This window comes from Brachyistius frenatus, unplaced genomic scaffold, assembly GCF_029030835.1.
Source record: "Brachyistius frenatus isolate BFR_SWC_R1_liver_20210118 unplaced genomic scaffold, ASM2903083v1 Contig_70, whole genome shotgun sequence".
Taxonomy (NCBI): Eukaryota; Metazoa; Chordata; class Actinopteri; family Embiotocidae; genus Brachyistius; species Brachyistius frenatus.
This window is the reverse complement of record NW_027210669.1, coordinates 150,133-177,157: the sequence shown is the minus strand read 5'-3', so window position 1 is coordinate 177,157 and position 27,025 is coordinate 150,133. Positions and strand designations below refer to the sequence as shown.

At 39.6% G+C, this 27,025-nt stretch overlaps 1 protein-coding gene across 1 annotated transcript; it reads right to left on the bottom strand.

Annotated features, from left to right (window-relative positions):
* Positions 1 to 8,836: 8,836 nt before the first annotated feature.
* Positions 8,837 to 17,361, bottom strand: jam2b (junctional adhesion molecule 2b). The gene is made up of 10 exons (XM_069707541.1): positions 17,291 to 17,361; positions 14,143 to 14,208; positions 13,237 to 13,347; positions 12,932 to 13,081; positions 10,988 to 11,169; positions 10,742 to 10,850; positions 10,549 to 10,656; positions 9,260 to 9,278; positions 9,114 to 9,162; positions 8,837 to 8,959 (listed from the first exon to the last, which is right to left on the bottom strand). Exons 1-10 carry the CDS (start codon positions 17,340 to 17,342, stop codon positions 8,921 to 8,923), a joined length of 885 nt encoding a protein of 294 aa, XP_069563642.1. The 5' UTR covers positions 17,343 to 17,361; the 3' UTR covers positions 8,837 to 8,920.
* Between the last annotated feature and the right edge of the window lie 9,664 nt (positions 17,362 to 27,025).

The window sequence follows — 27,025 nt, the reverse complement described above, 5'->3', positions numbered from 1 at the left end:
GCGAAAAACGAGGGTTCACTGTATTATTTATCGTAATGGAGTAATTTTACCACGTGTATTCTAACATAACAAAAGGACTTAATTAGCAGCTGTCTGGTGGACATGTTAATGAACTGTAATGTTGCCCTGAAACTCCTGAATGTGTAATTAAGCAGCTGCACACAAACAAGCTCACCATATTAACTTCAAAGGTAATGATATGTTACTGGTGTGTTCACAAGTTGTTGTTTTTTACTGCTGACCCCAGTGGCCAGAAGCATCTGCTATTGTATGTTTCATGTTTGTGTGAGTTAACATTTACTGAGTATTCACTCCGTGGTATCAAATCCCCTGCTCTACAAGTTTTGTGTATTAATATAAAGTCTTACCAAAAATCTTAATAAAACACATTGTTATTCTCAATATTTAAATTTTAATTGCTTCTTGTTTTTTCAGCCAGATAAGACCTTTCACTGTCTCTGGCTCTGTTATGCTACCAAGGTCACGAGCTGATGTGGAGAGAGAGTGCCAGGAAGACAACACCACTCACCGAGACAAGAGGGCGTAATCAGAGAGCGAAGCTGTAATCAAACATAGACCTCGGGCAGAAAACAGACAAAGCGTGACAAAAGAAGAGGAAACAACAAGGAAGGGAGGAATTTGATAAAAATACATCAGAAGTGAAACCTTTAATTATGCAAGGAGAAAGGGACAAAAGGAAACTACTTGGATGAGAAATTAAATTTAAAAAACCAGACAGAGCGGGAGAGGTGGAAGGAAAGAGTAGACAGAGGGCAGGATTGAGTCGATGGAAGGGTGCAGGGAGGAGGTATTTTTAACATGTTCTAATCAGAGCCAGCATATCAAATGTGGCCTGTTGCAAAAACGCCTTCTCGGTTAATCAGAGCGAGAAGAAAAATTGGTTACTGATGCCAGAACAATACTGCGGAAAGCCAGAGTCAAATACGTTGCATAAAGAGGAGGATTTGGTGTGAACAGCATACGGAAATGAGGACAGAATTGAGTAGATTCTCCTCCTTACGTAAATCTTTAACGGATGAAAGGTTTTTCCTGTGAACTGGGGTGGTTTTTAATAAGCTGGGAGGAGGGGTGTTTTTATGCATCCTGTCTTCAGCCAGCTCAGTGGGCTAAGGGAAGTCTGAGCACGAAAATGAGGAAGGAGATGAATTCTGTGTGAAGGCAGGGTTGAGGATGGACTCAGAGGGGACACAATCAGAAAGTCTCCCATGTGTTTGTGTGGATTTCGGGAACATCATGCTGGGCTGCAGCTCGCTCTGCTCTCACTCATCACTTTATAATCCTGGTGGCTGGGACCGTCCGACCATTTTAATGAATCCCAGCAGATTAGCAGAGACAATTATCCTAATCCATAGAATACTCAATAAACCTTGCCCCTCCTTTCATTCACCAATCAGCTGAAACATATGCTAAAAGTGTGTCCTACCAGGGAGCGTACAAACTCCCCGGCAAGCTGTGGGTTTGAATTATAGCATTGTTGTGAAAATGCAGTCTGAAGAGGTTTGGCCTCTGCATCTTTTCTGTGACGAATAAATAGTTTCCTGCGCCTTTTTATGGCTTTGATAAATATTCATCTTGCTGATGCCTGCGTCCTGTTGCAGTGCAATGTGTTACAGAGCTTAGCTGTGAGGGATATTGATGAGCTGTGGGTCTGAGGATGCTCAAATCGCACAGCAATCAGGCCTCATCATGGCTCCTTCGAAGATCAGTGCAGACTTAACTCTCAGGTGCAGCTTCCTTTCTTTCTTAACAGGGTATGACTTTCCCTAGCCATAACTATGAAGGCCTTGTGCAAAATAATCATTGTTTGTTACTTCCCATACTGATGGGATGTATTGTGATGTTTTCTAAACTCTGCTCAAGGGACGGAAAGTCTAATCCAATAAAGAGGCGTTCAGTGGCATCCAGCAAGTGGTGGGACAGGGCACGGGTTTGTATGCAGTAGCACACTTGCAGCCAGTCAGATGGGAGTGGGGTTGTGCAGGCTTGTAAATGCATCTTGGGGGCTGGATACTGGAAGTTATTATCCAAAGAATCATGACAGGAATTCAATAATGGGCTTTTTGTCCTGTGAAATTTCACTCTTCCCATAAGGATCCTTCTGTTTCTACCTCTCCTTCCTCTCCTTCCTCCCTTCCTCTCCTTCCTCTCCTTCCTCTCTCTCTCGATCCCTCTGCTCCTCTGGGGGGAATGAGTTAAAAGCATAATACTGGGAGTACTTGAGTGCTGAGGATTCTTCTTGAATGCTAAACAGCCTTATCAAACAGCACAGTGCAGCACAGGGTACTGATGGGCAGTGAGAAGCTGAACAGTCATCTGACAACTCTCCATACCTGGTATAAATGATCAATTTAAACACGACCTCTGAGGCTTGGTTCAGATTTCGGTGCTGGAATATTGAAAATAAAATGTGTTCATGCGTGAATTAAGTCTCCTGTCTGTGTTCAAAACAACACTGCTATTTGAAGGTGAATTACTTCTACATAAATGGGAAAATATATCAAGAAAACATTTCATATCAACAGGAATCCAACTGTGACAAAAGTCAAACCAGTCGAAACCTGCAGCTGCACACTGCTTACAGCGGACAACAGATGACTTTTTGGGTTCTGTTGCTGCACATAAACTGCATGATTGAGTGTGAAGGCTGTCTCAACCCGCAATATAAAAACTGTAAACAAAGTTAACAAATAGAGTGGAGCCTACCTGCAAATGGCAAAAGGTAAACAAGTGTGTGCGGTGAGAAGAACATGAAAATATATGTTTTCTTAAAATTTGGTGATGACAAAAAATTAGAGCAGAAAAAAACTAATTTCTCTGCCTCACAATATTATAAAGGTCACATTGGATGTTGTAAATCATGTGCAACAGTTGCCTGATAATGTGACTAAGTTGCTATTTAATTAGTCTTCATTCATTCATTATATTTGAATGACTGAAGTTTTACTGAGAGCAACAGATCTGAGTGCAGCAATAAATTTGTATTTTTTTTTTTTACAAAGAACATGGAAATATATGAATAAATCTATACATTTTTGTCAACGCCCAAAAAAAGTAAATCAGTGTTTTCTGAAGTATTTGCTGCTCTAGATTTGCGAGCTGGACTTCTCTCTGGTGAATTATCCTGTGGAGCCACACTTAGCTTCAATACCACGTCCGGGACTTCAATATTTATGATATATCTGGTTTCTGCATTCTGTCCTCCTCGTAAAAGATTTAGTCCCGCTGGTGTGTTAACGGGATATATATTTTGGTTATTGTGCGTTGAAATGCTTGATAAAACGATCAGTGTGATGGATGACAAAACAGATAAGATGGAAACACAGATAAGCAAACAAAACAACATGCTAATGCACATGTCAAGTGAGCTACCTGAATATTATGAAATGGCAAAAGGTGAACAAAGACCTAGACATTTTTCTTACAAACAGAAATTTCAGAAATGACCACGAGAACCTGTACAATAAGTAAATGCTCTCATTCTCTGAACCTCTCCCTGTGTGCCATCAGCAGTAAAGCTAAAACAATGTTTGATTGTTTCATTAGACATAAATTATAATAAACTTAATTTATTTGGGAACATTTAAATATGTCAGTTTGGGTTTTGGGAGAGTACAATGTTTTTTTTTGTTGTTTTTTTAATTAAGTTTATAAACAAACTACCAGTACATTAATTTTTTTTAAAAAAGAAAAAAAAAAGCACTCACATCAGTGAAGAAAATGATAATGATCACTTGTCTGTGGTGTTCTTGACTTTTCTTGGCGACACTGAGAACTGAAGTTTAAGCAGATTATTTTTTTTAATCTCTGATAAAAACCAGAACTGCCAATTGAATTTATGAACCAGTTTGTTAAATAATAAGATGATTAGATTAAATAAATCTACTGATGACAAGCCTGACTAACGTTCGGGGCACACATAGTGTGTGATACTCTCAAATTCAGCCTCACACTGATGACACACAGACACGCAGACAAAACATTTCATCTGTATAACACTGCCTACACAGCTCCTATTTGAGCTCAAATAAGAAGCACAGTGTTGATGTGGGAGGTAAAGTCTTGACTGATTGCTTGTGTTAGAGGACATCATACATACTGTGTGTGTGCGTGTGTGTGCGTGTGTGTGTAGTGGCAAAAACATTTCCTTCCTCCATTTCTGCTGTATAACACATAACGGTCAGGACAGGGAACGATTCTAAACAGCTACACAATTCAGACTGAAGACTGAGCCGAGAGTACAAACAGCAAACTTTCTCTCTGCTCCCTGTCTGGGCTTCACACACAAACACACAGCAGGACTCCTGGCATTGTAAGAGAACCACAGTATAAAGATTTAATGAAACTGTAGGGGACGTCGTCTGGTGGGGTTTAAATGTTTTAATGTTGCTATTTCTCCCAGCTACAGCGGGAAGAGAGAGTTTCCTGTGGTAATCCCTGTGTCAGTGGTCTTCTTCCTGCTCCCTTTGCCACAACAATTTCCCTGAGGCATAAATACATTGATGTCGGTATGATGTAAGCTTTGCCTAACCCGAGAGCTGCTAATGTGGATGGATAAGGGAGCTTTAAATGTGCAGCAGGGAAATGTTAGAACCCCATTAGAAAAAAAGATCCACAACCATAAATATGAAACAGCAGAAACAGATCGATTTTCCAGAAATTGTTAAAAATGACCAAAAAAAGTAGATGAATCCCTGAGGGTGGTGTGCCATGTGTTGTGAGCATCGTGCCATAGATTAGTGTTGCTCCTGGAGATTTTTGAGGGAGCTTAATTTACAGAAAGCATTGTGGATACAACACCTGGTCGGTAATTTTGATATAGAACCAAACATCAATGGGATGTCTCAGAGAAAACCTGGCATCTGACAAACATCTAAGAAAACTGTGGACCTGACACAGAATATATTTGACAGGCACCGCCCACTCACACTCAACTGCACATCTCTCACTTATTTCCACACTCTCTCTCCAGTGCCGCTCTCCAACAGACACACACATTTACAAATGTGATGCCCCAGCCCCCTTGAGCTGTAATCCAGGGTCAGCATCCATAAATAAGGCCTGTGGGGATGTTCAAAGGAAACCACAAAAAGGAGTGCAGCGGGCAGTCGAGTAGTGCCATTAACAATGTGTGTGTGTGTGTGTGTGTGTGTGTGTGCGTGCGTGCGTGCGTGCGTGCGTGCGTGCGCGCGTGTGCGTGTGTGTGTGTATGGTTTGGTTATTTCCATTTACTAATATCATCAGGCCAGCGATAGCAATAAAACCTGTTAACTGCAGTACTTCTCTGTTTGCTCATATAACAGGAAGTCAGATCTGGGTTGTGTGCATGTGTGACATCTCATTTTTAGCAATGTGTTCACGCAGTTTGAGGGAAATGCTACACACTTTGTTTGACATTGCGCTCTATTTCTAGAACTGTCACTGTAGTCCTGAATATGTTCCTGGGACAATCCACAGGTAACAAGACACGGAGACAGCAGCAGGAGGAAGCCAGTTTAAACAGGTGCTGCTTTCAAGTGCAATGTTATGGTAGTTTTAGTTTAGTTCCAATTTATGCTACTTTATATAATCACATATGGGTGGTAAATATTGTACTGTGACTCCAATAGTTATCCGACAGCTCAAGTTACTTTGATTTTATGTCGAATAAGTCTGATCAACTAATAATTATGCTGCATTATTATAGATTAAAGGCCCTTCATATCCACGCAGGTGTTTGCATTTATTGTAGCTGACTGCTAAAGTTGAAGTTGTGCAAAGTCATGCAGGAAAATACCAAACTCCACATACTGATAGAAATGATAAAGTTGCCCTCAAACAGACTAGGGGATTGAAAAAAGAGAGTGCACCTGCACAGTCCTGTGAATCCGTCCAATTAAGCAGAAATAACATGAGTGGGGTTGGAGGGTTGTGTGTGCAGGGTCTTTGAACTACACAGCAGCTTAAAAAATAGTCTAAATGAGCTCCTTCTCAACAAGCTCCATTAAAATACAGTGTTTCAACAAATTCATATTAATAATAATTCACTAATAGATTTGAGACTTTCATTCTGCAAATTGAGTCATTTTACTTTTGATGGTTAAAATACATTTTGCGAAATTAAAAAAAGACACGTACTTAACCAGATTTGTAAATGTACTTCACTATTTCCCATTGTGATATTAAATGAGAATATTGTCAACTACCGCAACACAATTAAAACAAACAATACTGTATTTTTAGTTTTTACAGCAGGTTCACACAGGACTGTTGAGCATGGAGATAATTATCGGCCAACAAAATGCAAACCAGATATGATGAGTTTGTCATAAATGTAAACAAATCAAGGCAAATCAATCAGAAAATAAATTTAATTCACATATTTATTAACCTATACTGAAATGGAAAAAGAGCAGTGTTTTTACAGTGATTCTGTGGAGGATGCAGAACCAGCTGAAGGGGTCTGACCCTCTTGTGACCCCTCAGCACCAACACCAATGCGTTTGCCATTTTTAAGTGCTGTTTAAATGTCTAGTGATAATTATTAATCTCCACTTTACATTCAGAAACCCTCTAATGCATCATAAAGAGTGGTTTTAAATGAATGCCCACTAAGTGAGAGCTATTACGCACTACCCAGTAGACAGGAAGAAATGTGTCTGTACATTTCATACAGCAGTCAATTCAGTTTTATTCATTAGGCGGCAAATTACAACGTGAGTCATCTGAGAGCCCTTTACATATAGGCAGGTCCTGACCTTACAATATTATAAAGAGAAACCCAGCAATTCCCCCATGAGCGAGCATGTCAGCTATTTTTTTTGTCTGTTTATCCATCAAATGGTGTCTGAAAGTGAGGGTTTTTTCCATCCTAAAAGAACTTTCTGTATTGTGAGTCATAATTCACTGAATAAAACATTTCACAGATTCAAAATGTGTTGTCTTTATGCTAAAACCAAAATCAGTTCCCACTGAGGACACAGCTTTCCCACACATGACAGACTGTGACTGCATTTCAGTGTTCGGCTGATGTCCTTTCCAGCTGATCAGTTTGAGCTACCATACAGGCATATTAGCAGATCAATAGGCTCCACTTACTGTGATCATCATAGAAGGTTATTACCAGAATAGATCCCTCTTATTGGCTCCTGACACGGTCTGTATTGGAGCAAGCTATAGATCATTCAGAAACCTATTTCAAATATATACCCAAAATATTTAGAATTAACATGAGTCAAATGTTCAAAATACAAATGTATGCACAGACAATGCACGTGGAAGTGAAGCTGCAGGAAAGAAGTGCATTTCAGGATTTTTAATTTATGGGTACCACAATAAGGAGAACAACAAGTACAAAAGAAGGAGAACAATAGTGCCACTGTTCATGGACAAATAATGGATAATGGCTGGCATCTAGCAAGCCTATAGTCTCTGCTAGTATACGGATATAGATACAGTCAGTGTTGTGCTGCCCTCTAGTGGCAAAAAGAAAAATGGGAATTGTAATCTGTTCCAAGGAAAGGAGACAGCACAACACAAGCTGTTTGATAGAGAAATAATCAAAGAATTACAAAATGTTTAAAGAGTGGGATTCAACGTTTCTTTTTAATTGACCTTATCGGCAGAAAAAAAGAGATCACTAAAGTTGATCAGTCATCATCATGTCAGCTACCAGTAACCACAACAGTCCTCTGTCAATAGAAAATCCCTTTGAATAGAAGTAAAGCAGATAAAAGCAGACTGATGCTGCTCCTGTACTACAGTGTGCTGTGATTAGGCACCAACTTATTTCTTTCTTTCTACAGTACACACCAACAAGTATCAAACAATCTGTCTACATTCACGTGTTAAACCAACAACTCAAAATGAATGAGTAGCAAAACAAACATATGTTATCTGCTCTGTGAGGCTGTGCTTAGGCACAGCGGCTTGAAGCTGAATGCATTTGACCTGATGACGGCACCAGATGGGGACCATGCTGCTAGCATGCCTAAAAATATTAAATTTTATAGTATCAAAGAGGCTACGACATCCGAACAATGTTACTCTCACCTTGGAGATGGCTGATTATAAATGCTGTTAGATACATTTAACACACTTTGATGTTAATGTAACCGATCAAATCGCAACTTTACCCCCTATCCTCTGACTGTGTGCCAATTAAGCCAATTAAATGTGGAAAGCTTAAATTCCAAAGAGTTGTGGTTTTTTTCCGTGTTGATTATGCAATAAACTTGTCAAAATATTCCAGTATAAAAGATTTAAAAAGTTTACAAAGCACCATTCAGTGTGTGCAGACACCTGTTCATTTGTCTCAATTGACATGATCTAAATTACAACAAAATACATACAGAGATAAGAGAGGAAAATAACATGTGATCAACATAATAATATAAAAAATATGCAAAAATGACAATGACAAGAAACAAATAGCCTTATTTAAAAAAAAGAAAACATCTCTACATGTAAATATGAACTTTAGCCAAAAAGGAGGATCCAGAGATCTGTGACACTATCTATATACAGTATTTGCCATAATTAGAGTGTATGGTTTGATTGACCTATAGGTGGCAATAAAGAGCCAAAACCTAAGCTGCGGTGTTAAACCTGACACCTGAAGTCTGAGAAGAGTTGACAAATCCGTATTTTAAAAGTATCTTGACACTCTGAAGACAAAGAGGGTAATAAAAAAGTACTATAAAGTTCATATAAAAGAGGTAAGGTTATAAATCTGGACGTGAACATGAATCTCCTCCAAAATGTCAGTGCATTAATGTGTTCAGAAAGCGACAAGGTTTTAGACAAATCTGTGCTTAACTCGTTGGTTTTCTTTGGCATTTGAAGATCTTTCTACCTCTGTGTCTACCCACAAAGCAGTGATCAGCCGCCTGAAAGAAAACACTCCATCGACAGTGTTTCACCCTCAGATCATGAAAGACTGAGTCTGCTTGTAGTGCTTGAGCTGTGGAGAGCAGAGAGACACACAATGAATCATTTCCTTTAATTAGCTATAGGGGCAAGTCTTATCTGCAACTTATCAACTGCGTTTAATAGCAACCCAAATTAATGCAAGCAAAACAAGCCCTGACACAATAAGAGTCCGTTTGATCACTCACGTTGCGGCTGGGGGGAGGAGGAGGAGGAGGAGGGTTGTAGGACTTGTTGCTGAAAGACAAAGGGTGACGGTTCAGTCGGAGCTCACTACCTGATAATAACAAAGTTACAGGCAACACGAAGTTAGAGCGCAAAGTGAAACACTCACCTTTTTGTTTTCTTGCCCTCTGTACAGAGAAACAACAAAGAAGAAATGGTCAGAAAGTGTATGATCATTTGGAAACTATTATCACGTTAAGATGGACATTTACCTCATTATTTGTTGGCAGCAGTGAACAGGAACTTATGCATTTACTCACGTGGACAAGTTCTGCCATGTTTTCCTACAAAACTTTTCCGATGTTTTCATTTACATAACAATTAAATGACTAAATTATTAATTTCACTTACAAAGAGATAAAAGTATCTATTATATCAGAAAACACAGATTTGACAAAAGTAAACAAAAATCAGATTACAGATTAACGAATAAAAACTTGAATTTCTCCTAACCCATTAATCATCTCGGCTCCTCCCATTTATTCTATGACCTTTAAGAGAAGTCCCCTAATTTTGGAGCCACTGGACTAAACTAATTTATGAGAATTTTTATTTTTTATAAAACTACAATGAGTCAAATCATGAATTATCCACTATTTGGATAATGAAATAATCAATTTTAGTAATTTTCGAGCAAAAGTACCACATATGGTTCAACATCCTAAAGTGTGATTTTTTTTTTCTTCTTCTTCTTCTTTTTTTTTACAGCAAATAATAATAAACTGAGTCTCTTTGGGTTTGGGGTTTTTGTTTAGACAAATTTAAGACATCTGAAGACATCACCTTTGGCAGTGAGAACTCATACAGAGCAGTTTCCCTGAAAACAACATCCTGCTGTTAACTACGATAAAAAGAGAAGTAAGACAGAAAAGCTGAGGGCCATAAAACCCAAACAACAAGCTGAAGGTAAAACGGTTCTAAGAACTAAGGAAACTGATAATTATCTGTGTGGTATGTTAATGACACTGTTATTTGGATTTTACGTGAGATTTTGAATGCAGGCGTATTTGGAAAGTTGCTATAATAATTCCAAGTTTGTAATTGTCTTCAGCAATCCTGTCCTGCAGGTTTAGAAAAAGAAAACCTATCTGACATGAATTTGAATTTGAACTTGTTGGATGCATCTTCATTCATTGACCCAAACATCCACATATAATTATCATGTGGTTGCTTTATGTGTGTAGGTCAATGAACAGACACACGCATCAAGAAACAAGTCCACACTCATGTTCATTGCACACCAATAATAACTGATATATTGGCCGGATGGAAGAATGGTTGATATTTATGATTCTACGTCTCAAACGTATGTTGTAGAAGCAATGATCACACGACAGGCACACACCGGCGCCTCTCCATCACACACATAAACATCTGCAGCATCATCACACTACTCACTCTTGCAGCAGCCTCGGCGATGACAGACACACACACAGATGCAGCAGAAGAGGACGAGCGTCACAAAACCTGCAGCAGCTGCTATTAAAATGGTCATATTCAAAGGATCTGGAAGGAAGGAGAGGAGATAACCTTCTCAGTCTTTGGACAGTGGAACAGGAAACATAAGCACTAATGAGTGGTTTATACTTACAATCATTAACTTTCAGCTCTTGGGCCACACAGCTCTTGGGTGCCCCCACACTGTTGGAGGACTCGCAGCGGTACTTCCCTGCATCTCCCTTGGACACACTTTTAAACTTCTGCTCCAAACAAACAGACAAGGAAGGGGGGGGGGGGTTAAGACAGCAACAACTGTGTGTATGCAGATTTGTGTTTTAGTGTGTCTGTGTGTGCATAACTGCTGTGCTTTCATATTCACGTTATAGTGTGTACTCACCAGTGTGCCTTTGTTTGCGTCGATGCTGAAGGGAGTGTCTCCGGTGGCCGTCAGGGCCCGGTTGTCTTTGTACCAGTGGTAGGTGGCAGGAGGCACGCTGAGCTTATCCTTACAGAGCAGCTCCACACCTGAGCCAACGAGCACGGAGCTGGGCACCTCGCAGGAGGGCACGTGAGGGGGGACTGCAGGTGGAAGAGAGGAAAGACAGGACATCAAGAGTTTACGGCAATATACAATTTGAAATTCTTGGGAGGACAAGTCTAACATGAAACACTTTAACACTTCAAATTTCTCAATATTGATGCACTTAGTTTTTTGCTTAATGTAAAGAGGTCTGGTGATTCCTTTATTACACATTATAAATGATGGTTAAATGCATGTGATTGCTTTGACTCTGGTTTCAGTAGTGCCTAATGTGCCATCTTCTTATCCAGCTTCTGCAAAGACTGAGACTGATACTGTCCCCACAATTTCACTGTTTTATGGAAACTCTCTGAATTCTTCAAGGTTTTGTCACAATGTGAGGTAGAGTGACGACTGAATTTAACTTTAAACTTTAGGTAATTATTTTCTGTATGTAGGCTATGTCATTTTATTTACAATGTCTTATGATATTATGACTGTTTTCTGTAAAATAAACTACATTTAAATTACATCAGGATGAACCAATGCAGATACCTGTTTGTAACTAATAAAGCAAATGACATTTTACAGATTAAAAGAACCTAAATAGATGAATACAAAAATCTTTACAAGAAATATAATCTTGACATAAATCAGTAATGCTGGTTGATTTGTAACATGGCCTAATACAACTCGAGATTTTAAAGTGAACACATGGTATGTCAGGGTCTCTGATGGTCGATAAATGGACCTTACAGTGTATACTGTCATTATCACACAATCTGCTGGGTGAAAGTGTGTTGCGATAGATTTCCTACATGAGTGAAGAAAAAAAAAACGGATTCTTCAGAAATGTAAAATGAGCTAGAATAATTAAAATGTCATTTACCATCCATTCATTCCCACCTGCCCTTTGCAGAGTGACTGGGGGATGAAGTTTATCCCAGCATACACTGGGTGAGAGGTCGCCTGTCTCTTACCAGGATGTTACATATTGATCATTAAGCTATAAACTGGGAGCCTGTGGATGTAGCAGCCAGGATCTTTTTCCTCTGTGACTGCATGAGCCACTGTGCCAAAGTCAAATACCATTCATACCATTCATATCTCTCCTCACACTCCTCAGCATGAAGTGCAGAAAATGCCAAACCGTTGACCGTTTTTGAAAGCCCAACATGGGGTCATGCTTTTTTGTCGTCAGTTGCCGAGCAACTGTGATCTCATGCGTTAAACCACTTAAACACAGAACATAAGTACATACAGTAGTGCATAAACAATGTCAAGAACACACTATAAGTTCCCTTTTAAAGCAGCATAATGTGCCCATATGTGCCAGGACACAATGCTTATCATTTAAAACCAAACTTGACGGTTTGCTAACAGGGAGATTTCAGAGTCATGTTACTTGTAGGAGGTGTGTGATTGGGGTTCAGCTACAAACACTTTGTTTACATGTCCAAAGATTGTTTTTGAGGTCTAAATTATCCCTTTTACCCCTTTAATCCTCCTGATCAATGGTGTGTGTGGAGCCTTCAAATATGTATATCAAGTTATAATCACTGCTATTTTTGCACTTCAATCCCATTTTACAGTTTTGATATAAATCCCTCCGACATGTATTGTTTCATTCAGAAATAGATCACATCACGTTAGAGAACCTGAGGTGCCCAAACTGCCATTTTACAGCTCCTTTTCAAGGCACAATTCACTGAGAAACATGCTTTACAGAAGAAGAAAAAAACAGCATGTTGCAGATGTTTAATGTTCATTTATCTCACACTAACACACGTGCACTTTACACGTGTAGGTTCCCAGTCATACCGAGCACATTGAGGGTCACGGTAGCCTCTCCCAGATTGACATGGTCCTCGCTGGCCGTCACCTCGCAGCGGTACTCCCCCGAGTCCTTCTGAGTAACAGAGTGTATTGTCAGCATTGCTCCCTCTATCTTTGCCCGTCCTGCATAAGACCCTACAGTGGAAGAAAACAAAAGATGTCAGAGGATGGGGAAAAAAATAATAATTAAAGATAAGAAGTCTGAAAGAACAACAGCAAGAAAGGCAGCAAAATATATGCCTTATCCAATCAGGGTGGTTTAAGGAATGCATTCAGGAAAAGTCACTCACCAGTAAATTTGTGATTAAAGTAGACAAAAGTCACCGCCTTTCCTTTCTTCTTCCACTCGATTCGAGGGTTCTGATCTTTCTCTGTCCTGAAATCACAGGCCAGCACAGCGTCTGAGAGGGCAAAGGACAAATATTACAGTTTTAAAGTTTTTCTTATTTATTTATAGATGAATTTGATGTTTTTGTCACCAACTGTGTATTCACAACAATCAGCATAAAGTCAGCTGGACTGGCAGTTTAAAGGACAGATCTTTCTGTGATGGCTGTTTTTGCTCATTTTTGGATATTCATTTCCATGTGTTTAGCTTAAAGTGAGATATCCACTGTTAACTTTCCACAAAATATTCTGAAATATATGTTGGTATTTGTGATTCTCATTAAAGAAGACTTGGGGTATATTAAGGTGTAATTATGTAAAGTTGTGTAAACCTGTTTTGCAGAGGTTTGTCTGTCGATTTGATTGATTTGTTTAGAGGAGAAAAGAGAAAGACAGAAAATTGGTGAGTGGAAATGAGTTGTAGCATAAGATTCAACTTCCAAGAGATTTTTTTTTCACAAGTGTTTCTGTATGTGCATTTTAGTATTTTTTTACTTGAATACTTATCAGCAGGTCCAAGGCCATCTGATAATCATGTTAAGATGCACTTATGAATAAACTTTACATAGTCATATTTTACCCAAGTGTACTTTAATTAGAAGTTGTTGTTTTTGTTCCTATTTGGAATCAGGTTGCAAATTTCATGGGAAAAATATATTTATTCATAATAATCAACAAAACAACAACGATACGACAAATGTTCAAGAAAGACCATGCGACATTGGACAATTCTGGTTGTTAAAAGAAAGCTAAATGATGTAGAGTAGGGTAGATAACTATTAAAAGGGTCACGTGATGCACAGACTCACCTGTGTGCTCGTGGACCTGCACATTGGGTTTACTGGTGCTTACTGTCACCGACAGACTGACGGGACCTGCAGGAGGACAAAGACCCATCTGCTGATTGACTCTCACTCCACCAAATACAACAATCCTAAAACGTTTTTCTCCTCACATTCTTGATGAAGAGAATAATAACATCTTTCAATATTTAACATGCTACAGATATGGTTTCAGACTGAGGGACTGTCAGAGCTTTTTAGACATCAGTCCAAACAGAAACCAGAGGCATAGTTGCACATGTAAACAGGATAAAGAAGCACATGAGAATAACTACCAGCACACGTGTAGCAGCCATGAATTCACAAAAAATGTACGCTTTCCATATTAGTGTTAATTCACCAAACAGAGTGCAACAGCTTTTTTTGTGTGTGGAAGCAAACACGTACACATTTGTAGCAGTCACTCTCGATCCCCAAATCTCTAACCTGACCTACATTGAACTCTAACGAGAACCTTAAAATCAATTAAAGTAGTCTTATAAATACTGGGGGCTAACAAAAATGTCCTCAGCATGCAGAAATGTCCTCACTGCGAGGGTTAAAAACTGAAATTGGTGCTCACAAACATGGCAATACAACCCTGGACACACACAGAGAGACATATAGTGTGATAGTGTGACTGCATCCTGGTGGTACCAGGAGCGGTGGTGTGCAGGAATGCAGGTGATGGATGACCCTCTGACAAGCTGCTTTATCCCAACCTGATAACCTCCTTCAGTGATCTGTGATCTGTCCCTCAAGCCAGCAAACACACACACTCACAAACACACACACAAATACGCAAACATACAGACCACAAACAAAACAAAAAACATTTCTATAGTGATACTCCACTTCAAAATGAGTATTATAAACTTGAAAGATACTTGAAAAAGTTTCCCTTCTTCTCTAAGAACAGAAGCTTTACTGAACTTGACTTTGTGTCAAGTAGATTTCACTTGAAGACATTTTTTACTGCAGAAAAGCTGAAATAAAATATGACCTAATAGGCAACCGAGCTTGGAAGTTTCACAAAAGGTACAACACACTGATTTCCTATAGATAGATATCAACAAATCCTCTGATTAAGATCATGCTGCGGATTTGGGACGTTTCTATTGATGTTATACTGCTTAGTCAAACCTGCTATGAATTCATAACTGACTTTCATGCAAACTGTTCTCAGCTGTTTTTTTCCTGTGAAATACAAAAGTACAAAGTGCCATTGAAGACTCAAGTATGACTGGTAGTAAATAAAATAAATTATAGGTGAACAATTGTCAAACAAACTTCTATTTGAGGGCTATGAATGCAAATTTCTTATATGGCAGTATGAAGAGGGAGGGGAAAAAATCCCAAGCCTGTCACTGTGGTGTGTGGCGCACACATGCTTCACTTATGCACACAAAGCCACTCTTCACGACAGTAACCTTACTCTTCTCAGCTGGCACAACACATACGCACACAGACATCTGTATTACACACTTGTGAGGCTCTCTGATGATTGAACCCGAACCCTCTGCACTGGATGCTTTACTTTGACCCAATAACCTGATTCTAACTTTAAGATGTCATCTGAATCATTGTAACCCATGTACATAGTAAATGTGTTTGATTAGACATATGACAATATTTTGTAAAGAATATTGCAAGCAAAAGCATCTCACATACGATATCATTACTGTTTTAAATGCAGTTAATTTAAAACACAATTCCAGTGTTGTTGTTGTTTTTTTATTCCACATTGAATTTAAATGCACAATTTTAGTTGACAAAAAATGCTTGAAAATGTTTTTGAAACTATTTTCCAAACATCAAAATTATGATTTCAGATTTAATCCTATTAAAGATGATTGGAATGCATTTTAGAGGTAGTATGTTGCAGTTGAATCGACCTCTGATGCACTGCATTGTATTAAAAATATATATATATATAAATTCTCATAAAATACTCAAAGCATATTTTTTTTAGCTTTGTCCAAACAGAAGATTTGAATCTTTTCATCTCTGCGATTTGGCCCTCATGGGTAAATACAAGAAAGATCAAAACAAACACACAAGTCAAAGCTGCAATTACCGATATAAAGCATGTTGTTTGGAAAGCAGCCTCTGCCCTTTAAAATTCCCCACAGCAACATCAAATGCATTTTTTCCAGATAGCAAGTGGACATTTTCATCTCAGTCCAATTAAGAACAGGGTCGGTCGGGGGCTATCTTCAAACTGAAACGGTGGGATCTCAAACTCCTCCACGGGGCCCATGTGATGTGTTTCATCAGCCTGTGGATCTCGGGTTAAACGACATTAGAGCGGGTTCAGTGTAAACATGAAGCCCAGCCACTCCCTGCACAGTCTCTGTCCTGCTGTAGTCCCTGAACACATCACACCTCCTCCAACTATGTGTGGGGTTATGCACAAGCTCAGTCACACAGACTGACAATCAATAAAGTAATAAACCAAAACCAGTCAGTTGTATTGAAAACAAAAGGACTTATAACAGAACAAAATTTAATCAATGCATTAAATTTCTCTTAGAAAACATTAAATTAACTCCACATTTTTTCACAAATCATTCATTTCTAAGGGACTGTAAAAAAATATTTTGAATTTTCTCTCAGCCATGACTTGCATTTAGTTTGAATATTCTCTTGCAATTAACATAAAAACAGAAACTTTTAATACATTAAAAAATTCATACACAATAGGATGTTTTTACAGCATCTTTTAATTTTTGCCTGTTTTTGTAAGTAACAATTAATCTTTACTGTTATGTTAAGTCGGAAATACTAGGGGAAAGGGTATTGCAGCTGTTTTCTGAGACATGAAAAAGCTCCAAATAGAATATTAACACCACTTTGAAGGGTCTTAAAACATAAGGTTCATTTAAACACAATAAAATTTGTTTTAAGTTCAATTAAACATAACAAAAATACACTAAAAACATACAACAAACCATGAAACTAAAACAGAAGGTAAAAAAAAAAACCTCCGTTTAAAGTAAGCCTGTACGCTAACTTGCTGGACAGCCTACGACCACTTTTTCCACCTGACACCTCGCTGAGATGTGTGTGCTTATTACGCCCTCTTTGTCGATGTTATAAAACTGTTTTGAAAGATGTGAAAACTTTAAAAACTCACAGTGCAGAAAGGTGATGAGAAGAGGCAGCGCCAGCATCCTCAGGGAGCTCATGTTCTGTCACGGTTTCGAGCTTCAGATCCGTCCTGAGGTGTGTGTGGCTGTCTGCTGCGTTTGGATGAGATAACTCCAAACTCTCTCTGCAGCTTCAACTTTCATCTGCAGCAGGCACGTGCGCGTTCACGTATCCCGAGCAACCGACGGGAGCGCGCATCAATTCAGGGAGACCACCGTGCTCTGGGAAGACAAAGCGCACAGATGAAACGTGAGCCTGTTTTATTTTGACAGGGGTGACGTGTGGTTTAACCTGCCTAGCTCCACTGGTTAGTCTCACACAACATCAACAAGACACTTCAGTGCATTCTTACAATTCATAATTTTTGTGTATTGACATAATGAGAAAGACGACACAAAGTCTGAGGTGACGAAATAAAGTCTTAGTGGCACAGTAAAGCATAGTAGAGGCTAACGTGAGTTAGAGAGAGACCAAAAACAGCTAAAACTGAGTGAATACTGGGCTTGCATTTGGGGGCAGAAAAATGACTGCAAATGATTAATGTAGCTTGTGAATAGTGTTTGCAACAACTTCGCCATGTAAAAATGATGATACAGTCAGCTCTATCAGCGTTGTGTTTGCAACTTGTTTCAGACACTGGATTCTTCTAGATGCTTGGCAGGAGAGCCTGAAGCAAGAGGTGTTCAGCTGGGTGTCATTTACAACATTAATACCAGATGTCATTAAATCCTACACTGCTGTTTTAAGTACATTTGAAGTATTTTATTTTGCACCATATTTCAGAGGCATGTGTTGTACTGCATACATCAATGCATTTATAAAGCTTGACAGCTGTCGCAACTTAACAGATTTACAGATTTACAGATTTTACTGTAATGGCCACATCTACACCGGCACGATGAGCCATCATGCATTTACACGCCTTAGTTTTCTTGACATTTTACACTAAATAGTTTGAGTTGCACTGTAAAGGCCACCTCCCTGTTGACACACATGTGGAAGAGGTCACCTTTTCAGGAACAAATAAAAGAAGCTTATGCCTTTCATGTTCCCTCTTTCTTTTTAAGAATATGCAATCCTCTATCTGAATGTAAAGGATGAAAATGTACAGAGGTTAGAGTTTTACTTGTGTCAACAGCTATGAGTGTAACAGGAGGTGCAGCGATGGGACAGCTGCTGCTGAGCTACTGTGTCCTTGGCTATTAGGTTTCTCACCACACAACAGCACATTGTCACCCATTCTGGTTAATGTGCACACATGCTTACATTTGTGGCCACATGCACACACAAAGACACACGCGGGCCATACATACAGACACGTGTGTGAAGGCACACGCTGCGAGAAACAGTGAAATACTAACTCAGAAAGTCTCAGCTGCGGCACCTGTTCACAATCAGCAATCCCAGCTGCTCTGCTGTGAGCAGGACACACTGATGTCATGTAACACACAGTGACATATTAACACACACACACACACACACACACACACACACACACACACACACACACACACACACACACACACACACACACAACCATAACAACACGGCTCGGCCCGCTGCTCACTTTACACAAACATGTTTTACAGCAGCGAACTCTCCCAGATTGCGAATCTTGTATGACTCCCCTTTAGAAGAAGAGGTGACTTTAAACGCTGTAACCTTTGAATGGTCGTCATGTGACTTCAAGCATCCTTTAAACGGAACCTTTCACATTTTACTGCAACAATGTCGCGTGAATGAAGAAGGCAGACAGGTGGGCCACAAGTTAGCAAATCAAACACAGATTCTCAGATATAAACTTGTTACCTAAAGGTGTCACAGTATCAGGCGGTCAGGATTTGACCACGAACCACTGAAAGTGGACACCTGAATTGATTTCATATTCATCTGGATATGGTGAACCCCAGTGTTCGTTTAAAGATGTTAAAATTGATGGTCATGGTTTTAATAATAGCATATTGGGGCATCCCAGAAAGACAGAAAATATAAAATTATTTCAAGAGTTCAACAGTCTTGCCTTGAGACTGTATTACAAGTATGAGTTCGATGCAAGGTGTTTGGTTAGTCCTTTAAAAAGGCCCAGACAACATGGACTTCGTACCATCATTATCATGACAGAAAAAAATGCAACGAGGAAGTAGACGGTGAAAGTGTCGGTTTTTGACAAGATAAAGTCTGGGGCCGGCCTTGTTTTATGACTTAGAGTAGATATCAAAGAGGCAGGACTAATGTTGTTTATAAGGATGAGTAGAACATAACCAAACACAGGTAAAAACAGAGAACATAACCAAACACAGGTCAAAACAGAGAGAAAAAGGCATGAACAGGTGTTAATAACTCATAGTTCAAAACTTGTTTCACAGTAAACTACGGTCTATAATCTTAAATACAGTCACACAGATTTTGTCATACAGACTGAGATGAAGACGTTGGTGCTGCTCTCACTGAGCCTTTCAGGTAAGAGACTTCACTCCCATTTTTCAGGAATGTGACTGATCTCTTTTGCATCGTTTTAAAAAATGTGCTTTGTTGAAATCGCCTGTCCTTTCCCAAACACTTTTACACTGAGTTGATATTTGAGTGTTAAAACATATCTGTATCTCTTAAAAACTCGTATTAACTAGAAATGTCACGTTTATCCTATTTTCTCTCATAATTTGTTAGTCTGTTGTTTTTAATGGTCCACGAGTTACAATTTACATTAATTAATTTGAATTTGAACTGTTTTGCAAAAATAAAACTAAGATTGAATTTTTGTTTTTTAAAGTGAATGTAGTACTGAACACAATGCAGCCACTTATAAAAATGAATGCACAATAAAATATAGTTTATGATTGAAAAGACCTTGAGCTTTACACAGGTGCAGTCAGATCTTATCTCATGTTATTACTACTTCATGTCAAATAAATAGCAGCATGTTGTTGTACTTATAATGAAGTGCTGAGTGAATGTTGAGATGGATTACTGAACAGAGCTATTAAACACTAGAGGCTCCCGGGGTCAGGGTCTCTGATCGTGATGGTGACCGTTCACATTTCTTGTTGTACGGACAATCAAACAACAGCAAAGTGATGTAAACCCACCACAAGATGACAGATCGCTTAAGACTTTTAAGAATGTGTCATGTGTGTCGGCTTATGACTGGCCCCTAGATCAGTAAATAATCTAAACTCTCTTTCTTTCTTCTTTGCAGTGGCTCTGGGAATACCAGTGTTGCCTCCTGGTGTGGCACAAAGTCCTGTTTTGACGGAAGAAAAGCAGAGCCCTCTGCTGGGAGACTGGGTTCCTGTGCAGGGTCATGTGGAGGTGGAGGATCCTGCACCACAGCCCAGACTGGACTCTAAAGAGCAGCAGGAAAAAGTGGCTCCAATGGACATGAAACAGAGTCATAGTCAGAGTACAGAGGGACTAGGGGTTAAAGCAGAACAGAAGCTAAAAGAAGAGTCAGAAGTTAAGCCAGAGCCGGAGGTGAAGGTGGACCCGGAGGTTGAGATGGAGTCAGAGCTCGAAGCTGAACCAGACTTAAAGGTTGAATCGGAGGTGAAGGTGGACCCGGAGGTTGAGATGGAGTCAGAACTCGAAGCTGAACCAGACTTTAAGGTTGAATCGGAGGTGAAGGTGGACCCGGATGTTCAAATGGAGCCAGAACCTGCAGAGGTTCAGGTGCAAAAGAACCCCGAGAAAGAAACTGATCTGGCAATAGAAGAAATGCACAATGACATGGAGAGAGAATTCAAAATGGTGGAGGAGCCTGTCAAGGATTATGAGCCACTCGATGATGACTACATGTTTGGGGAGGAAGCGAACAACACTGAGCTGTCAGAAGTAGAAACATATTTGGTGGCAACATTTCAGAGTCAAGATGATGATGATGATGTTCAACTTCTGCCAGAGGAGGAGACGTCTGGAAATCAAGATGCTCTCTTCAAAGAGGGGCCAATGTTGGACATTATGGGGCAGCAGATGTCGCTTACAGAAAACTACCTCCCACTTGAAGATGCTAGGATGAGGCCTGAAGAACCGGAAAACTCTCTCACAATGGATCTGTCAAACTATCCATACTATGTGAAGGAAGAAGGAAGTGAGGAAGACCCACCAGTGGAGTACTCTGAGGTGTCAGCAGTGGAAGGCGATCCTGAGCTTGATGGAGTTGCACAGATTGGAGTGGTGTCTGAAACAGGAAAGCAGGCTGTGATGGACGAGGGAGCTGAAAACCCTCGGGAGAGAAGAGACGCCAAGCAGGGTAAAGTACAAATAAAGCATTAACGCACACACATGTATTTTTTTACAAGTCTGTCTTGAAACAACATGCTGTCATGTAAATGACAACTGCAGTTACTCCTCCTCTCCAATGCTGGTTGTGAAGAAACCCCTTCCTGATGCAATAGGACATGGGATTCTGTGTCAAATTTAGTTTTTGGGACCACTGAAAGGTCCATTTTAAATGATGTACAGACACACACAAAAAGGCCATAAAAACAATTATCTCAATCTTGAGGAATATAATACCTTAAAGGAAACAAATGTAAGACCTAAAACAAAATGTAAAAATGAGGGGGGGGAATAACAAAAGACATCAAAGCTTTAAGTAAAACAAACATTAAAAGGGTTATTTCGATCATGAGGCAATATCTTCCGACGTTATAGTGCTCAGCTGAACTTCAGAAGTGAGTATTAGAAGTGATTTTACATGATGGAGGACTGTGGATTTACCCCCTGAATCACTTGCATTGGAATCAGAGATCTCTTCACGCCCAGTATGGATACAGGGACCTGAAAGTGTTTACATGTGCACGTGAGCTTTGTTTTTTTGCAAACATACAAATGCAACTCTGTCCTTTAAAGAACAGACAGTTATAATGTCACTCTTTCACCACAGGGTGGCAATATTGTCCTGGTGTGGTACTTCAGGAGAAGTGTTACCAGTTCTTCAAAGAACCAAAGAGGGCTGAAGAAGCTGAGGTATTTATGTATCCTCCATTAATCCAAGGATGCACTATCAAGTCTTTATAGAGTTACTGTCACTATTTTCTTTGTTTCCTCGTAGTTCTTTTGCCAGGAACATTTCATCGGTGGCCACCTGGCCTCCATCACAAACATCCACATCCACAGAGAAGTGATGGACTTGATTCTGAGGAGCAATGGGGCATATACACGCACCTGGGTTGGAGGACTTCGATATTTGAAGGTGTGTGTTTTCAGTCAGGGAGTTGGGGACATAAATCTGTTGAAAACACAAACTAACACGTTATTACCAGTCACACGATGACACAGTTTAATTTTCATTGGTGTTTTACCTGATCAGAATTATTAAAATAAATGACTTCTCCATCATACTGTCTATTAATCTCTTGTTACCTGTCAGACGGATCGCTTTATCTGGTTGGATGGATCCCGCTGGGGCTATGATGATTGGCTGAACGGGGAGCCCAATAACACATCAGATTTGGAGGAGTGTCTGGAGGTGCTGCCTGCTGGTATGAGTCAATTTGATTTGATGTGATGATGAAAACAATAACTTTGATTCCCCCCCAGTGTACATCTAATTTAACAAAGTCAGTGGGAGCAGCCTCACATGTTGTTTTTGGACTTTCTGCTGGGTTCAGACTTCTTAATATTTGTGTTTCATAAGATATGATCAACTGTCCCGACACCCCACATCTTTTGGGTCGGCCAGCATTAATCACACATTAAAAGCAGCTCATAAACACAATTTCATGTAAATAAAACATGTTTAAGTGTAGTCACTGATAGATTTAAGCTGCTTCTGTGTTGTTGTTTTGATCATTTTTGATGACTGAACTGCGCTACATCTGACCTGCTGTTTGTCTGTCTTTCAGGAAATGGAAAGTTTAATGACTTCACATGCTGGGAGCCTCAGGCTTTCATCTGCTCTTATCAGTGAATGAACAGGGAGCTCTTTTCTAATCTGCCTCCTTGTCTGGTTTGACATGTTGGTTGAAGAAATACTAGTTTGTGGAATAATATGTATATGGTTGTCTTTGTTTTTGATAATCAGCATATATCATGTCAAAAAAGACAATATTGTGTTTTATTCTTTAGCTTGTTTTGATTGTTGCTAAACTTTAAGTGCAATCAATATACTTACATGTGCATTAATGAAATGCTTGAAAATGGTCTTTTTGACATACTTACAACCTATTAATGACATGATTTATAAAATTTTTGAAATACTTGACTGCACTATTTTTAAAATGTGTGTATATTTGTACTTGTTATTAAATGATCACTTTAGGACAGACGCATACACATATTTTACATTAAAGAAGTACAAATGGAAAATGTAATATCTCTGGTGTTCCAGAAAGAGTTCAGACATTAAAGAGCACTTAAATATCAATCAAACAATATTAAACTCATCATAGACTATGAAAGTGGATGTAGCTTCCGGATCTGAACAGTGAGGCCAATGTGAAATTGAATTGAAATGCAATACCACCAAGGGCCGCTAGGTGCTAGCTCCAAAAAGGCTCTCTCCACAGACTCCTTGTCAACTGAAATACATAAAAGTGTAATCCGCAATATAAAATACAATACAGTTCAACAGCACCACAACTTACATCCTTCAAAAAGTTCAACCAACCCTTTTTCTAAAACAGACTGCTGCATTAGGTTTAACAAGGTGTATGTATATAAAAAAATATAAAAAAACGCCCACTGAGCATATCATCATCATCATCCCTTTCTGTTAAACCTACATTGCAGCATGGGTCCTTGTTGAGGTTTAGTTGAAGTGTTTACCAGGAAACAGAGATACAACATTCACTCTGTGGGGAGTCGGTAAACCACCAGCCCATCCAGGACCCATGTACGGCATCCTCATCCTCACATAACCCATGCAGTCTGGCTCATTTTGCAGGATCAGGGAAGAGTTGCTCCACCCAAGAGAGACATCTGTTCTGGTGCCCAAAAGCTTTCATGGCGACAAAAGCTGTTCACACTTAGATTCCAGATTTCGTGTTCACTGTCTGCAACACCGCCAGCTGGGTACCCATTTGATTTCGTTCCTCTGTCATCGAAGCAACTAGGCCCATTGAATACCAATCCTCACCTACCCTTTAAAATTACGGGAGCTTAGCACCCATTAAGTGATGCATTCACACACTCAGGCTGCACATGGGGCTACCTTAAGCCCGCTGCCACTCACATGTTGCTGTGTGTGACTGTGACTCATTTTCCACTGGCCTGCACAACCTTTTCTTGACCTGTGGACACAGAGGTGAGGATTACTAACCCTAAGGGGATGATTGGCAGGCAGCTCTTTATCCGTTTGTTTAATTTGCTGACCGTTACACCTATACATACATCCCCACCACCGTGCACAAACTCATTCACCCTTATCAATATTCAAATGAGACTGTCTTACATAAGCTATTGTTTCAGAAATACAATCGTGAGCTTTGCAGACTCTCCATTGTTCCCCCACCAGGAAAAGTGACTTTTGCTGGAATTAAAAGATCACCATTGAATGTGCATCTCCAATCTATTACTGGAGAAATATCTCCTAAAGCTTTGTTGTACATTGTGTGGCTACATAGCAAAATCATATTTTTAGACTCAGTCCATTATCAATTCTGGTTTGTCCACATCACGAGGCGGGTACATAAAGGGAATTTCAACAGAAGTGATGAATAAATGAAATAGAGTGCGGTGGATTCCTGGTGTCGAGCTCAGGCTGCTCTGTTGTGATGGAAATCCTCTAATACCTTGACTGATTACTAGTGTTGCTGTTTAGATGAGTGACTCAGAGTTGCTGCTCACCATGTGTCAGTTCAGGTCATTTTCTAACTTCATGCAGCACAACCAGTTGTTTGCTGGCTCCCGTGTGTGTGTGTGTGTGTGTGTGTGTGTGTGTGTGTGTGTGTGTGTGTGTGTGTGTGTGTGTGTGTGTGTGTGTGTGTGTGTGTGTGTGTGTGTGTGTGTGTGTGTGTGTGTGTGTGTGTGTGTGTGTGTGTGTGTGTGTGTGTGTGTGTGTGTGTGTGTGTGTGTGTGTGTGTGTGTGTGTGTGCGTGTGCGTGTGTGTGCGCGTGAGGCTGTGAATCCTCCCACCTAAAACAGCGTGGATTACAGACACTTATACCGGTGTTTATCCTGTCAGTTGTAAACATTGCAGTATAGGCTGGACTTTGCTGGTGATACGTAAATAGACTCTATGAAATGGAGCTTTTTATAGTGCAGTTACACAGCAACACTTAACTTGATATTTTATTCAACTCAGTCCTTCACGACAGCGCTGTGTGAGCAAATGACAAATGACAGTTCAGTTGGTTGCAATTTGCAACAGTACAGCGAGATGCAACTAAATCCTACACACTGGTCCTTTAATTAAGCTTTTTTACCGTTTGTATTTTATCTGTTTCATTCAGATTCTGAGATTTTTAGTCATAGACTACGTAACTTACGTGTGTGCATCGCAAAAATTAACATTTTAGGGAACAGTCTTACTTGTTTTCTTGCCATTCATTATATATGATAAGATTGATACTACTCACACCTGCTATTTGTTTCTGTGATTCAGTTACTTACAAACTAAAGGTGTCTCCTCTTTCCAAAAGATTTTACTTTCAGTCTTGTGTGTTTTTGTGCAAAACAGGATGTAAGAGTTAAAGGCGAGGAGAGGAAAAAGGCACGCAAGATAAGACTTGGCACAAGTCAAAGGGATAAAGAGCGGAGGAATAAATGGTTAGTGAGGGTATTGAAGGAGGACGTGTCATTTCCAGGTCAGAACCAGCGAAGCAGTTTGCTTAATGTCGTGTTGCTACACATCCATTTCACATATCTGTAAAACTTCATACACAGCTGCTCAGAAATCTCTGAAGATACACATAAACATGCACAGGCACAGTGTAAATGTATGTGGTTTTCAAATGTTTGCATGTCGACGTGACTCAACTTGAAACCCTGCTTGAAGCCAGATATCTAGTTCATTAAGAATTACAGGAGGGAATGATAGGATGCTTAACAAAAGAAACAATATGAGGAAACAAAATGTAAGATTGAATTTTATAGCCACAACAGTGTATTTAACACACAGAGTATACAACAAGAGGAGATTTTTAAAGTACTGGGACGGGTCAGGATCATGCGTCTTTTTCCCTGTCAGACATTATAAATCTCTCAACTCCGGCTGCCCTGTTTGGGTCAGGGGTGTGTCATAGACGATGCTGCTTCTATAAACACAAGAACACTGCAGAGAGAAGTGCACACGCAACAAGGGGAAAAAAAGGAGGAGGATCCCACTTCATACAGGTACGAGTCACACTTTCTGACATAAGGTATTTAAATATTGTATTTACAGTTGTATCTTAGTAAGAAGAAGAAAATCAGTATATTGCTTCCACATTTTAAAGTTCTTATAATTATTTAAAAAGTATACCAAACTGTATTCTTCATATTTACATTGAAATCTACCTGAATGTCCTTTTCATCTGAGCTGAAGAGCAGCCCGGTGTGTCCCCTGTATCCCTGCATTGTTGACCTCGGGGTTTAGCCAGCTGAGTTTCTGGGCTCCACACTGGAGTGCAGTGACGGCCAGAGAGACTAGTGGACTAAATCTAGTCTATACTGTATCCACTCCAACTCTGACTGAGCTTAAAATAAGCCACAATAACATAAATCACTTAACAAGCACACTAAAAATAAAACCCCCAATTCTTGGAAAGAGAAATTGAAAAAATTCAAAGGTTTGCATTAATAC